This window comes from Balaenoptera musculus, chromosome 2 (genome assembly GCF_009873245.2).
Source record: "Balaenoptera musculus isolate JJ_BM4_2016_0621 chromosome 2, mBalMus1.pri.v3, whole genome shotgun sequence".
Taxonomy (NCBI): domain Eukaryota; kingdom Metazoa; phylum Chordata; class Mammalia; order Artiodactyla; family Balaenopteridae; genus Balaenoptera; species Balaenoptera musculus.
The window spans coordinates 14,484,657-14,498,229 of record NC_045786.1 but is presented as its reverse complement, the minus strand read 5'-3'; the positions used below and the strand labels follow the sequence as shown (position 1 = coordinate 14,498,229).

The window sequence follows — 13,573 nt, the reverse complement described above, 5'->3', positions numbered from 1 at the left end:
GCCACTGACTGCTGATCGCTATAGATGGGCCAGTGGCAGAAAGTCAGGAAGCGTCTTCTACCCACACAATCATGTTATGTAAAGCCCGCCTATATCCCGGCATTTGCCTCAATCAAAAGCTCCTCGTTCAAGTCTATTTAGAGGAAGATCAACCAGACAAATGATAATGCCAACACACAGTTATGCCTGGGACAAGCTCTTTAAATTTATGAAATGATTAGTGATGCTATTGTATCAGGTGGTATTTTAATGTGTAAAATTCATGGAAGATTGGATTCGAGAAAAAGGACACATACATATATGTACGGAAACATAGGCTAGACTTAAGAGGCATATGTTGAAATTTAGCCAAGACTTAGATCTACATAAAACATCTTTTAGCAATCACTTGGTAATGTTTAAAATGATTAAAGCTGAAATCCACACTGACAGTCATAAAGAAACGATACCTAAATATCTTTGCTATCATCTATATCTTAGCATCTGTACATTTAATATGAGATATGAGTAACAATGTCAGTATTAGGCCAGATCCAAAACAGTTAAATGGAGAGTACACTGAGACAGACTACCTCTAACTAAGATTCAAAAGTAGTTCTTAACAGAGAAAGCTAATAGCCAAAAGACTTTTACTCTGGAGGTGGAAAATGTCGAGATCTTTAAATGTTAGAGAATCCTATCTTGGTTTGACAGATCTAGCTAATCTTGAAAGGGCAACTTTCCATTTGAATACTAAGCAGGAGTTTAGGGCCCAACCTCATAGAGATACAGAACTACTATTGTTTGCTAGAAGGGGCAGTGGGATGCTGGGAGATGAAATGATAGACTGTACTAATTTCCGTGATTTTCCTCGGGTGAGAAGCTAAACATGATGAAAGATGAACATTTTTGTTTCTCATATGACTCCAAACTAATCAAAATGGCACAGTCATTTCACTGTAGGCAATAGAATTGCACAGTACAGAACATTTATAACATTATATACCCCAGTACACTGATGGGTACATTTCAGATATTATCATTTGGAAGTGAAGGAAACAACCATTTCACATTTCTCAGCGGAACGCATTTCTCCACCAGACTCGAGTGCTGCCTGACACAGGCTCTCGCCGCGGTGGATGGGAATCGTCATGGTCAGGTCCTCCTCCTCATGCCTTCCTCAGGAGAGAGCTTCATTCATGCTACGGGGATTTCAGTGCACTAGGATTCTGCAGATTTTTTGTAAGTTCATTTTGAAGTCTGTTTACCACAGCGTTACCTTGCCTCTCCTACTCTGTCTCCACAAATGCCAGTGCACACATATTCTAAGATGCCAGGTAACCGTCAGAGTTCCTGACAGAGGAGTTTAATCAAGGCAGTTCTACCTGGATGACTTCAAGAAAACTCTGCCTCTAAGGGTGAAGGTGAAGAGAAAGGTCAGGCAAGGGCACGTGAGGAAAGAACCCTACTGAGTTCCTCAGCAAGAAGCTAAATACAGTAGGCCCTCCACTTCCTCAGTGTGAAACCGTGGATATGGAGGGCCAACAGTAAGGCAGTTGAGCATCTGCAGATTTTGGTATGAATGTGTATGAGTGTGTGTGAGTGTGTGTGAGTGTGGGTTGGCGGGGCTCTTGGAACCAAGGCCCGTGGATACCAAGGAATGACTGTATGACAACTATTACCAAATATGCCTATTGGTAAGGATAGCAATTATCCATTGTAAATGTCAAGCACTGAATGAAGAAGTTTTTAATCCATAACATTAAACATCTCCTCTACCCTTCCCCCAAACTCAAAGGGAACTGGGGGTGGGGAGGCAGGTAATTTATTTTACAAAATTATAGTGAAGGTGTGTGCTTTCCTTTGCTGGAAATTGGAAGAAGCAGAAAGCGAATGGGGCCTTTGAAACCTTCTCTTAAGCCACCAAATGAATGTTCTAGGGCCTTTAATCATTCTGTCAGGGTAAAATTTCTTTCCTCCAAGTTGTGGAAAGGTATTAAAATTTATCCTTTCTCTGAAAAATTTAATACAGTTAAAATTCTGTTCAAAAGGGTGAAATCTAATCCTAGATTTCATTACTGTACTATTAAAGTGATCTATCTCTTATGCACTATGATATATCAAGATGAAATACTGCTTTAGGTTCAAGGGGAACAAGGCTACAGTTTCCTTCTGAAAGTTAGACCTTTGATATTTGATGAAATAGTGTTTCAACAAAGTGAAGAAAAAAAGGCAGCCAGTTTAGTAAAGAACCAAAAACATTTATCTAGCTTATGTTTGCTTTTGGAAAGGATGATTAATGCTATAGAGAACTGGGGGCTTCCCTGGTGGCGCAGTGGTTAACAATCTGCCTGCCAATGCAAGGGACACGGGTTCGAGCCCTGGTCCGGTAAGATCTCACGTGCTGCGGAGCAACTAAGCCCGTGCACCACAACTACTGAAGCCTGCGCTCAAGAGCCCGCGAGCCACAACTACTGAGCCCACATGCCACAACTACTGAAGCCTGAGCACCTAGAGCCCGTGCTCCGCAACAAGAGAAGCCACCGCAATGAGAAGCCCGTGCACCGCATTGAAGAGTAGCCCCTGCTCACCACAATGTAGAGAAAGTCCGCGCGCAGCAACAATGACCCAATACAGCCAAAAATAAAAACAAATAAATAAATAAATAAATTTATATTAAAAATAATGCTATAGAGAACTTACTGAACTAATATTCTGCTGATTTTTCTTCACTCGTTCAATCTCTGGAGTATCTTTTACTGCTGTGCCAGCTCCTACTTCTTTCTTATAAAATACCTTTATTATAAGAGAAGGAAAAGAATAACTGTAAGCTTATTAGAATTCAAGTCCTAGAGATCTGATTCTTGAAAAAGAAAATTTCTCAGATTTTAAAGTAACGTGAATACAGCTTCTATTTATGAGAACCAATGTCACGTTAATCAATTAAATAATCCATTATGAGAATAAATGCAAAACTTTGGTTTTGTATTCCACAATATTACAAGTAAACCTCTACTACCTGTTCTAGGGTATGCTTGGTAACTTACATGGCTGCAGATTACTTGCTCTAAGAATATAAATCAGCAAACTAGAGTTTCCTTCTCAAATACAAATATATATCACATGTGTATTTGAGAAAAATCAAAGAACATATTAAAAAAGCTCACTAAGCAGTTATCATTTAATTCAAAAACAGCATGAAGTTTTAAGCAACTGCTATTCTCCAAATGACAGCAAAGATGCTCTCGTTCTCTTCAAAGAAAACATTAGCTCTATCTTCAACATCAATACTAAGTCAGTCTATTTTCCTTATCTTTCCACTTATTCCTTTGACCTTCCCATGTCTCTCCATCCCTACCAACACCTACCCCTTTCAAACACAAAGCAAAAGAAAAAACAAAGTGTCCTACAGAAAAATAGAATAATTATAAGGAAGTCATACGAGGACAGAACTACTCCCTCTCTTGATATTTGTTAACCCGTAGGTCCCGTGAGTGTGTGTGAGTCGGGGTGGGGAGAGGGGGGTCCTGAAACCACCAGGACCAGTGCGGGTCAGGAGAGCAGGACATGAGAGATGTTCCCCTGCAAAAGCTAGAAATCTGGGAGACCGTGGAATCACAGGAGATAAGGGCCACACTGCCCTTCTCCCTCATCGTCTCCTCCAGCAAGATTTCTCCATTTCTTAGCACCGCCTGCCTGTGAAGACCCTAAAGGTACCTGAGCAGCAAATCTGGAGGGTTAAGAGTTTGCCAATTTACTAGAAGTAGAAAATATTCCAGAAATCTTCAGAAATAACAGAATTTATATTTTTAATAACACATTTGCTTAACTACTAAATGAGTTCATTCTACATTAAAACATTAGCTGTACCATCAATTTTTATTTTAGAATTCAAATTTATATATCCCTTAAATATAAGCCCAATATCTTAATTAATGGTGCTGACAAAATTCCTATGCCTCAGAACAAAAATACGAAAGTTTAGGAACTGGTTACAAACTGGTAAATCCCTAAGTATATTATCAATGTAAATAATGAATGACCAGGAAGGAAATCACTTCATATGACTATTTTCATCTTCAAAGTAAAATCTGTGTGGAAGATTAAGATCTCTTTCTTGAGTAAAATTTTAAAATTCAGTTAAAAATAGCAGTCGCTTGTACCAAAGAAGGAGATTTGAATTTGTAATTCTACAACAATCACGATAAATTATAAGTTGTAAGAACATTTGGTATTCTTATTATTTTAAAGAAGGAAAGATATACATTTGACAGAAAATTCCAGCAATGCAGCCAAAAATCAGACAACGAGGGAAAAAGGCCCTCCTTACAAAACATAATTTCAAGGTGGCAACTGAAAAGAAATAATGACTACTCACCGCACTAATGTTTTGTTGAGTTGTCTTAATTCTCTGGATTTCAGGAGTATCTGCCACAGTAGAATAGCTAGAAAGCATCTTCTCTGCCTCATCTTTATACTTTTTCTAAAATTATAAACAGTGAATGTGAATCTGAAACTCTGTGTGTGCATGTACAAGAGAGACAGAGACAAAGAAAATGGTACTACTTTTTCCAACTCTACTATATACCACCTGGCTCTAAATTGTATCTTAGGATTCAAAGCAGTTGTTGATGTGCTTATGCAATAGTAAAAATAAGAGCATATGCAAACAGAGTAAGCAAACAGTCTAGGAAAGCACATTCACCTCCACTCAGGCAATGGTTCCCACCCCAGACTATTCAAACGCCCTGGGAGGGCTTGACCTTAACAGCATTCCTAAGCCTAGAACCTACTCTCTCAGGAGCAGTCCCAGTTCCTGTTCAAAGTAGCCCTAATAACTCCTACCAGTAACCTGACTCTCTTTGCTTACTTGTTTTTTGTAGTGGAGACTGAAATCTCAATTTTCTTTCTACTAAATGTACTCTGAGCTCTGATCCATCCTGGGCAATACCTTCTACTAGTGCCAGCATTTACATAGTAATAGGTATTGTCCTAAATACTTAACACACGTTAACTCATTTAATTAACCCCACAAGCAGATACCATTATTATCCACTCTTACAGATGGGGAAATTTAGGGATTAGCTAAGAAGTGTCGGAACCAGGATTTAAACCCAGGCACTCCGGCTCCAAAGTCAGTGGAGGGAACTGCATGGCATACGGATGCTTGTCAGGAAAGGTAATTCCTGCTCATGTTGAAATGCACCACAGCATCATTACACCCTTTAAGTATTCCATTGTATCCCAAATAACTAAAATTCCTTAAAATCAGATGTACCCTCATCATACTCAAAAAATCAACACCGTTAAGTTAAAGCAGGAATTCTAACAGCTCAGGCATCACTTCCTATGGGAAGCTTTTACTCTTGATACCGTTACTTTCTGGTAGGATATATCATAGTTTGTCATACCATATTTGCACGATTATTTGATTATTAGATTAGCCTGTAGTTTCCCAAAGGCAAAACCATGTCTAATTTGGCATGTAAATGGGTGCTCAGGAAGTATCTGCTGAATGAATGAATGAGCTTGGCAACTTTTCTCCCCTGACTCAAATGGCCATATGCCCGTTTTAACTATTTATCTATGATTTTAGTCCAGCTGATATAGCTAGAGACAACTTCTCCAAGCTCACATGCTGTTACGAGACACTGAGGACAGATGAACACACACTTCAGGACCATCTCAACTGCTTTGTCAAGGAGAAGGCTGAGAAGCACGCAGCTCCTCTGATACTTGATTCTGGCCTCTTGATACCCTTGAAACGGAGCAGGACCCTATGGGGCCTTCCCAGGACAGATCCTCCTCCCCCATTACCTTCACCTGCCTCTTGTCTATAGAAAAACTTTAGTCAAAGAATAAATTTAATCAGAGAAATTAGAAATACAGAAACAAAGGTAATCAGTCAAACAAGACCAAATAATAATTTAGTCATTAAACAAAGTCAAGGACCCTTAGTTCCTCCTCAAGGGCTATAGATAATATTCTGAGCCATATCCTTTGAGCTGTTTTATAGATACTGAAACCCCCCACCAGGTAGAAGAAGTGAACTACATGATGACCAGACTGTAGCCATGACATAAACTGCCACAATTCTGAGAACTGGACTCAGGGAAATTGGAACAAACTGACCTTGGAGCTGAAGATTGATTGTACTTAAAACAATCAAGATGACGCTGATCAGACCACCGAAGACCAATGTCAAGATGACTGTCAGAGCTGACTGTGCTGCTCTGCACACAGCCTCCTCCCTCTGCCTATACACCCCTGAAACTCCCCTTTAAAAAGTCCTGCTCCTGGGCTTCCCTGGTGGCGCGGTGGTTAAGAATCCACCTGCCAATGCAGGAGACACAGGTTCGAGCCCCAGTCCGGGAAGATCCCACATACCATGGGGCAACTAAGCCTGTGCACCACAACTACTGAAGCCTGCGCTCTAGAGCCTGCAAGCCACAACTACTGAGCCCGTGTGCCACAACTACTGAAGCCCGCACACCTAGAGCCCATGCTCTGCAACAAGAGAAGCCACCATAATGAGAAGCCTGCTCACCACAACAAAGAGTAGCCCCCACTCGCCACAACTAGAGAAAGCCCACACACAGCAACGAAGACCCAACACAGCCAAAAATAAAATATAAATAAATAAATAAACAAATAAATAAATAAATAAAACAAAAAAACCCTCTTGCTCCTGATTGGCAGGAGGAACTTGGTTCTTTGGGACATGAGTCCACCTTCTCCCCAGGATTGCTGGCTTCCTCAATAATGCTATCTTTCCTTTTACCCAACACTTGTCTCTCAGTATTGGATTCTTGAGTGACAAGCAGCTGAACCTGAGTTCTGTAACACTCTCATTTTGAACCAGCGAATGTTTAGACTCTTTGCTCATATCAACCAGAATTTTGACAAATTTGGTCAAATTTGGTTAAAAATTATTTCAACACAAACCCCATTAACCAAATTCAATTCCATCATCATTTTTCTTTAACCATTTTATTTTTTTCATTCCCTTTACTATTTTTCCATTAGGATTCATTCTTTTTATAACAAATTTTATAACAAAGAAATTATTCACTAATGAATATTTTTGCCCAAATCACATTTTATCAATAAACTTTCTTCTTCCAATAAACACTTTGTTTTGTGGTCATTATTTTTCTCACATCCAGTTTTCTAGAGGATATATCATGGGTATACCTGGCAAATTAAATTTTATCAAGAAAACTTAGTTCTTCCATTAAATTTTAGTTAATATTCAATTTCACTTTGTGCAGTTTTATTAACTCTTAGTTTCAGTTGAAGTTGATTACTTTAATTAAAACATTCATGATGAAATGGATAAAAGACAAATTGTTTGTAATTTTTTTCTGTAGTATAAGCATTAGAGCCAAGTTCACAATAGAGTCAAAAAATGGAAATTAAAATGGTCAAAATGCCCTTGGACCCAAAACAGAGGGCCCCAACACGGGCGCTCTGACACTCAATAATGTCTGTTGAACTGAATCTAAAGCAGTTGTCCCTTTCATTAATGAGGTAATCAGGTTTGGTCAATGGTTCCTTTATAATAGAGTGCATTGACTTTGAATAGAAAGCCCTCAAAAAGACACCAATCACAGAGACACACACAGCACAAGGTGACTGGATATTAGAATACATTATCCTAAGCATCTTCATTCTCTACCAACCTGGCTATAGATTTCAGATGCCCTCTTGGCTCGAAGCATATCCGGAATATCCATGCTCACTTGCATTCCTTTCCCTTTAATTTCACTTTCTAAGTCTTTCTTATATTCTTTCTAAAAGAACAGAAAACAATCTTCAGAGCTTTGCATGGCCTTCCATAGCAATGTAGATATTTATGTGTTTGAATCTCAATGCCACACATATGGAAACACCACTTATACTTTTTCTGTATACAATTCGACATGTTTGTTTTAAACTTTGTGTGCCATTAGTTTCTTACCTGGCTGGCCATTTCAGATGCTTTCTTAGCTCTCTGGATATCGAGGGTACCTGTGCTCACCTGCATTCCTTTCCCTCTAATTTCAGTCTCCAGATCTCTTTTATAATCTTTCTGCAGAAAATAAAACCTGCAATTAGGGCTTTACAATAATTTGAAAATCTGTGTTGAAAAACTCAATGTCATTTTTGACATCAAGATCATGGCTTTTAGAAATAAGTCGGACCTTTATGTCTTTTATTTCTAGGAAACAACAAAGATTTTTAATTTGTGGCAAGAACACAACTTGGAGTGATGTATTCACAAGGAATCAGGAGGTTTTTCTCTACTAACCTGACTTAATAAAGAAAACAGAGTGAGCTGAGGGAAAATGTTTTATATTTTAATATGATAAAATTGATAAATTATTGGTTAATATATAACTCAGTTGATGAATATCAATAAAATGTGAGCATAAAATTGTCAGGTCTTGTTCTGTAGTGAATAATTGCTGGTTGCTTCCCTGGAATCCCACTCCTCTTTTTCCTTCATTAGCTCCTTGATTTGCCACTGGGCAACTCACTGCTTCCTGTTCTAAACCCCCAGCTTGGCTGAGACTGGCCGCCATCCAAGGGCCCTATTGGGCTTAAGTAAATCGTTATAGCCCATCCCTGGCCCTTCATGATTGGTTCAAGGATAGGTACATTTCTTTTTCCATACAAGGTATCAAGAGACTTTCTCTTTCCTTCTGGACATGAATGGAGAAGTCTGTAGCCCTACGATCTGCCAGATGTCTCTTTGCAAACAGGAGAAGAAAGCCTGCCTGAGAACAGAAAGATAGAAAATGAAACGGAATCACACTGTTTGAGTCCTAGATCAAGCCACACCCAAGAATTCCTCTACTGTTTGGTTACAAGAACAATAAGTTATCTGCTTTTTTGAGCCAGCTTGAGTTGGATTACCTGTTACTTATAATAAAATGTCATAATTACACAGACACGACTGTCTTAAGAGACTCTTGTCACATTTTAAAACTGATTATAAAATTCAGCAAGCTGTACTCTTATAATTGTACATTTTTCTGTATGTATGTTTTTCTTCAATGAAAATTATATTAAAAGGAAAAAAACTATTGATTATCTCCTATTAAATTCTTTCAAAAACAGTTATTTTCTATTACGTTGATACTCTAGATTTGTGATTCCCTGCTCTAAAGTAAATTTTGCTTTGCTTATTTGTGGTGTTCTAAATTTAGAGAAGTCATAAACAAAAATCTCAATCTCAGAGAAATACTATATTTTTCCCCATCTACTACCCATAAATCTGCCTATTTTCACTGACTTACAGTCTCAGTTTCACTTTTCTGAATGAAAGTTCAAGTAATAATGTTTAACTTTCAAACTAATAATATTAAATTATTACTATGCCTGTAAAAAGCTCTGTTTTTAGCAAGCCTCTTTAGGCCCAAAAGCAAAACACCTCATTTGAAGGGCAATATACGTAGAAACTAAGGTACTGATCATAGATCGCCACCAAAGTCTCAGGGTAGAAGTATGTCATCTAATTTTCCGATATGAACTTTCAAATCTAAAAGAATTCAAAAGCACATAAATAGACTCCATAGGACACTAATCACATCAGTTAATATTGATGCATAATAAAATACCCTAAAACTTAGAAAACTTAAAAGAAAAACATGATGACATCTAGGTTCCAAGCAAATCCCAATGCACACATGCTTTTAGAGCCTGAGTCAAATTTGTTAATGACCCAGTGGCTAAAGAAAGTCACATGGTCAAGCCCACAGGTACAGGAAGGTTTGAATATTAGACGTCATTTGTGTAATAATATAGCACATTGACTTTACCTGAAAAAACAAACATTGAGCTATAGCAAAGTCCCTAAGTCTGGTTGAAAAGGATCTGAGAGCCTGTCATTTGGGCAAACTGGGACATGGTTATAATTACACGCAAATGAGACCTCCGGATTACAAAGATAATAGCATCACCAAAATTGGTTTAAGCTACCTGTAACCACAGTACAGCTGACTCCCCTAGGCCTGTTTTTCCCATAGGCTCTCAATAACAAAAATGCACCATTTCCCTAGTAAGTTTGAGCCTTGAACAACATGGGTTTGAACTGCGCGGGTTCACTTATACATGGATATTTTTCAATAGTAAATACCACAGTACTACCTGGTCTGTGGTTGGATCAACCAGTGGGTGCAGTGGAACCACAGATACATAGGGGAGACCATAAATTATATGTGGGTTAACCCCCCTGTGTTGTTCAAGTGTCAACTGCATGCAGTCCCAAGGTACTCAGGAATCTAAACCAGCACATGGCTGAATAAAGTAATGTATTCCCATACTAAGGAAAGATGCAACACTCCAACTCTTCATAAAAGGAATATGTCACAGAAGGTTCTTAGGTAAAAGTGTGAAATGCAAAATTTCTATTCTTCCCACATTCTTTTCTCCAGAGGAAGTATGCTTTCTTTTGGCTTCAAGTCTCATCCCCATGAGGGTGATCTGGAAAACTCTTCTACAGCTCCAAATTCCCCACCCCACTCCCACACTCCAATCCAGGACCTTGAACTAATACCGGATGTCACACTCTCCTCATAATAACAAAAATAGCAGAAAATTGTGAGTAGTGGTTTGATAGTTACTGGGTAGTTAGCTACTCAGAAGCTCAAGGAGGCCACCATAAGAAAGTACTAATACATCTAAGAAATGAATGGCAAGAGAGAGCACAAGAAAGAACCAACCATGCAAAACCCAGGGGAAGGACTTTCAGGAAGACGACAGCGCTGTACAGAGACCATAAACCTTGTGCAGGTACAGCGTGGAAGCCTGTGAGGCTAGAACATAACGAGCAAGGCAAGAAGGGTACAGGATTGAGGACGCGAAGCAGGGGGCTCTGAAACCAGAGCAAGGAGTATGGCACCCATGCTGCACGTGACTGGAGACCACTGGGGAGTTTTCAGTGGGAGGAATCACATAACTTAATTCTTCAAGGATTGTTCTGGCTGCTGGGTAGAGAATGGGTACTAAGAGGTCAATGATGGAAGCAAAATTCTGGTTAGGAAGCTACTGCAATGATCCAGGTGATAGAGATGGCAGCTTGGATGAGGGTGGGGGAGAGTAGATGGATCTAGGAAGTCATTATGGGGCTGGAGTAAATGAAACGTGCTGACAAGAGAAATCAAAGTGACTTCTGGGATTTCACTGACACCGTTTGCTAAGAAGAGGGTGGAAGAGGGAAGCAGATCCAGGGAAAAATTAAGGGTTTTTGGCATGTAATGTTGAGTCCCTGTTACAATACATTTAAATGTCATTTACATGTGGTAATGCCTATGGGACATTAGATGTAAATGGTTGCATATTCACATCCACGTTATAGAACACAATTTTTCTATAAGAATGAAGTAGAACTATGTGAAGTAACATGGAAAAGGGTCCGTAATATTTAGTGAGAAAAGCAAGCACAAAGTACATGGTATTTATTTAAGGTTTTTTTAAGTCTCTGTGTGCACAAGTGTATAGTTATCTATATACAAATAAAAATGGACCTGGAAGGCTCTACAGCAAATTCGTAACAACGGCTATCTCCCAGGGGGATGACAGAATTAAGGGCAGAGTCAAAGAAGGTTTTCAAGTGCCTGTTCAGCATGCATCCTCCCACCACACCCGCCACCATTTCTAAATGGAATCCCTATTGGTCAAGAACTCTCTGCCAGCCCTAGTTTCTTTGACTAAGTCAGTTACGGCTATTCCACTCCCCTGGCCAGTACCTAACCCTGGGGATGGAAGCAGATCCCAACACAGCAGCAACTCCCCCGGCAGTTAATCAGCTACCTCTCAACCTCCAGATTTCCTGGGTGGGACTCAGTCCTAAGCCAGCTCTTCCTAACAGCACTTGTCACATCGTAGCTCTCCCAGTAACCCCACTGAAGCCTCACCCTAGCCAGCCTTGAGGTAAGTGAGCTGCACCCCTTAACCTGTACCCCAACTTTCTCTTTATGTATTCTTCTTCTAAGTCATCTCTTCCCAAATGCTCTCTGCTCCAGTGGCCCTGTTACATTTTCAAAATTTCTGGGGGAATTCAAGAGATGTGGAACTGATTCTGGGGTATTTCCTTCAAAAAATACACATTTCCTTCTGACTGCTACAACTTTGTTATCTTGTATCTATCATGTCATAGCATCTAAGACAAAACTTCTAAATTAATATCCTGTTGTTCATGTGTTACATGAAGAAGAAAATGGCATTAGATGAATCAACCTCAACCCAAAATGCTGACCCTACAGAAATTTCAGACGTGTTGATGAGGTCAACAGAGGATATTTTGAGAACATGCAACCAAATCACACAGAAATGCCATGATTGTCATGTTATAGTCTCGATGTGTGATTTTCAAGTTCTGCTCACAAAGTTGGAAACGCAGATATGCCAAGTAGCACACGATCCATCCTTAAAGAAAAAATGGTATGAAAATATTTATCATAGTTTAAAATTAACATGAAATTTGTATTACGGAATAAAGTGAGCAGGTGTGTGTGGGTGGGTGTGTGTGTGTGTGTGTGTGTGTGTGTGTGTGTGTGTGTGTTCTATTAAAATGCCTTTCCCCAAGTTTTCTTTGATATACTTGAAGTTAATGAGCAAAGCAGAAACTGTAAATTTTCCCAGTAAGCATGATGACTGCAGACGGTTTCCATTCCAAACGGTTAAACTAGTCACAGAAAGCTTTGGAAAATTTCATGTACTAATCAGTTTGTTATTATGATTTGTTAAGTTCCAAAATACGAGTCTCAAGGTCTGCATCACTCACTCTACTAACCTCACTAGCTATCTCGGAAGCTCTTTTGGCATGCTGAATTCCAAGGGTGTCAGTGCCAACTTGCATTCCCTTCCCTTTAATTTTTGACTCCAGATCTTTCTTGTATTCTTTCTGTAAAAAAGCAACATTTTACAACATTCAGACACTCAGGGGACAAACATACATCTGTATTCAATGATACCAAAAATGGCTAAACATATTTTTTTTAAAAAGAAAACATAGCTTACTTTGTACTACGAATGACCACCTAGAACTAAATTTTCTGAACTGCTTAGAACTATATTCACTATTCTCACTGAAGAAGAGTATATACACTCTGAAGATTTTTATTATAAAAAGGCAATTGCCAGGTGAGAATCTTCACTGACAGTTGTCTTGAGGCCTGAAGGATAGAGAGGCAAGTTTAAATGAGTTGATATTTTAGAAAGAAGACTGATTTTGAGGTCAGAGCACTCTTGGCTGTGTGTGTGACGTTGGGAATGTTTCTTCACATTTCTGGTTTACTCATCTACAAATGGGGATAATAATTCCTCCGTGCAGGATCACCGTGAGGGTCAGTGAGACAGCAGGTAGCCTAGTGCCCAGCACAGAGCGGGTTCTCCGTAACTGATAGCTTTTTCTGGTCTTTCACTCCTATACCCACACGCTAAGACCTGGGTTTTTTGCTGCTCCTGCTACCGTGTTGCCATTCAACTTTCACTGGCTGAACTCTGCCACTGAGAGTTTAAAACAACTTTTCCAAGTATTATTGACAAGTGATTTACAAGATCTGACTCTGAATGTCACTGGATATGTCACCACAACAGAAGAATTTGT

General features: G+C 39.2%; 1 protein-coding gene across 13 annotated transcripts in view; it reads right to left on the bottom strand.

Moving 5' to 3' along the window:
- Positions 1 to 13,573, bottom strand: part of NEBL (nebulette) — a 336,029-nt gene that overhangs the window by 36,635 nt on the left and 285,821 nt on the right. For 10 of the 13 annotated variants that reach the window (XM_036842823.1, XM_036842834.1, XM_036842825.1 and 7 more), the window contains 5 exons: positions 12,758 to 12,868; positions 7,940 to 8,050; positions 7,662 to 7,772; positions 4,358 to 4,462; positions 2,683 to 2,775 (listed from right to left, as the gene is read on the bottom strand). The exons of 2 other annotated variants lie outside the window; for them this stretch is intronic. In XM_036842823.1, coding sequence (XP_036698718.1) covers positions 2,683 to 2,775; positions 4,358 to 4,462; positions 7,662 to 7,772; positions 7,940 to 8,050; positions 12,758 to 12,868 — 531 coding nt within the window. The remainder of the gene's footprint in view (positions 1 to 2,682; positions 2,776 to 4,357; positions 4,463 to 7,661; positions 7,773 to 7,939; positions 8,051 to 12,757; positions 12,869 to 13,573) is intronic. One more of the 13 variants, XM_036842832.1, reaches the window with a different exon arrangement.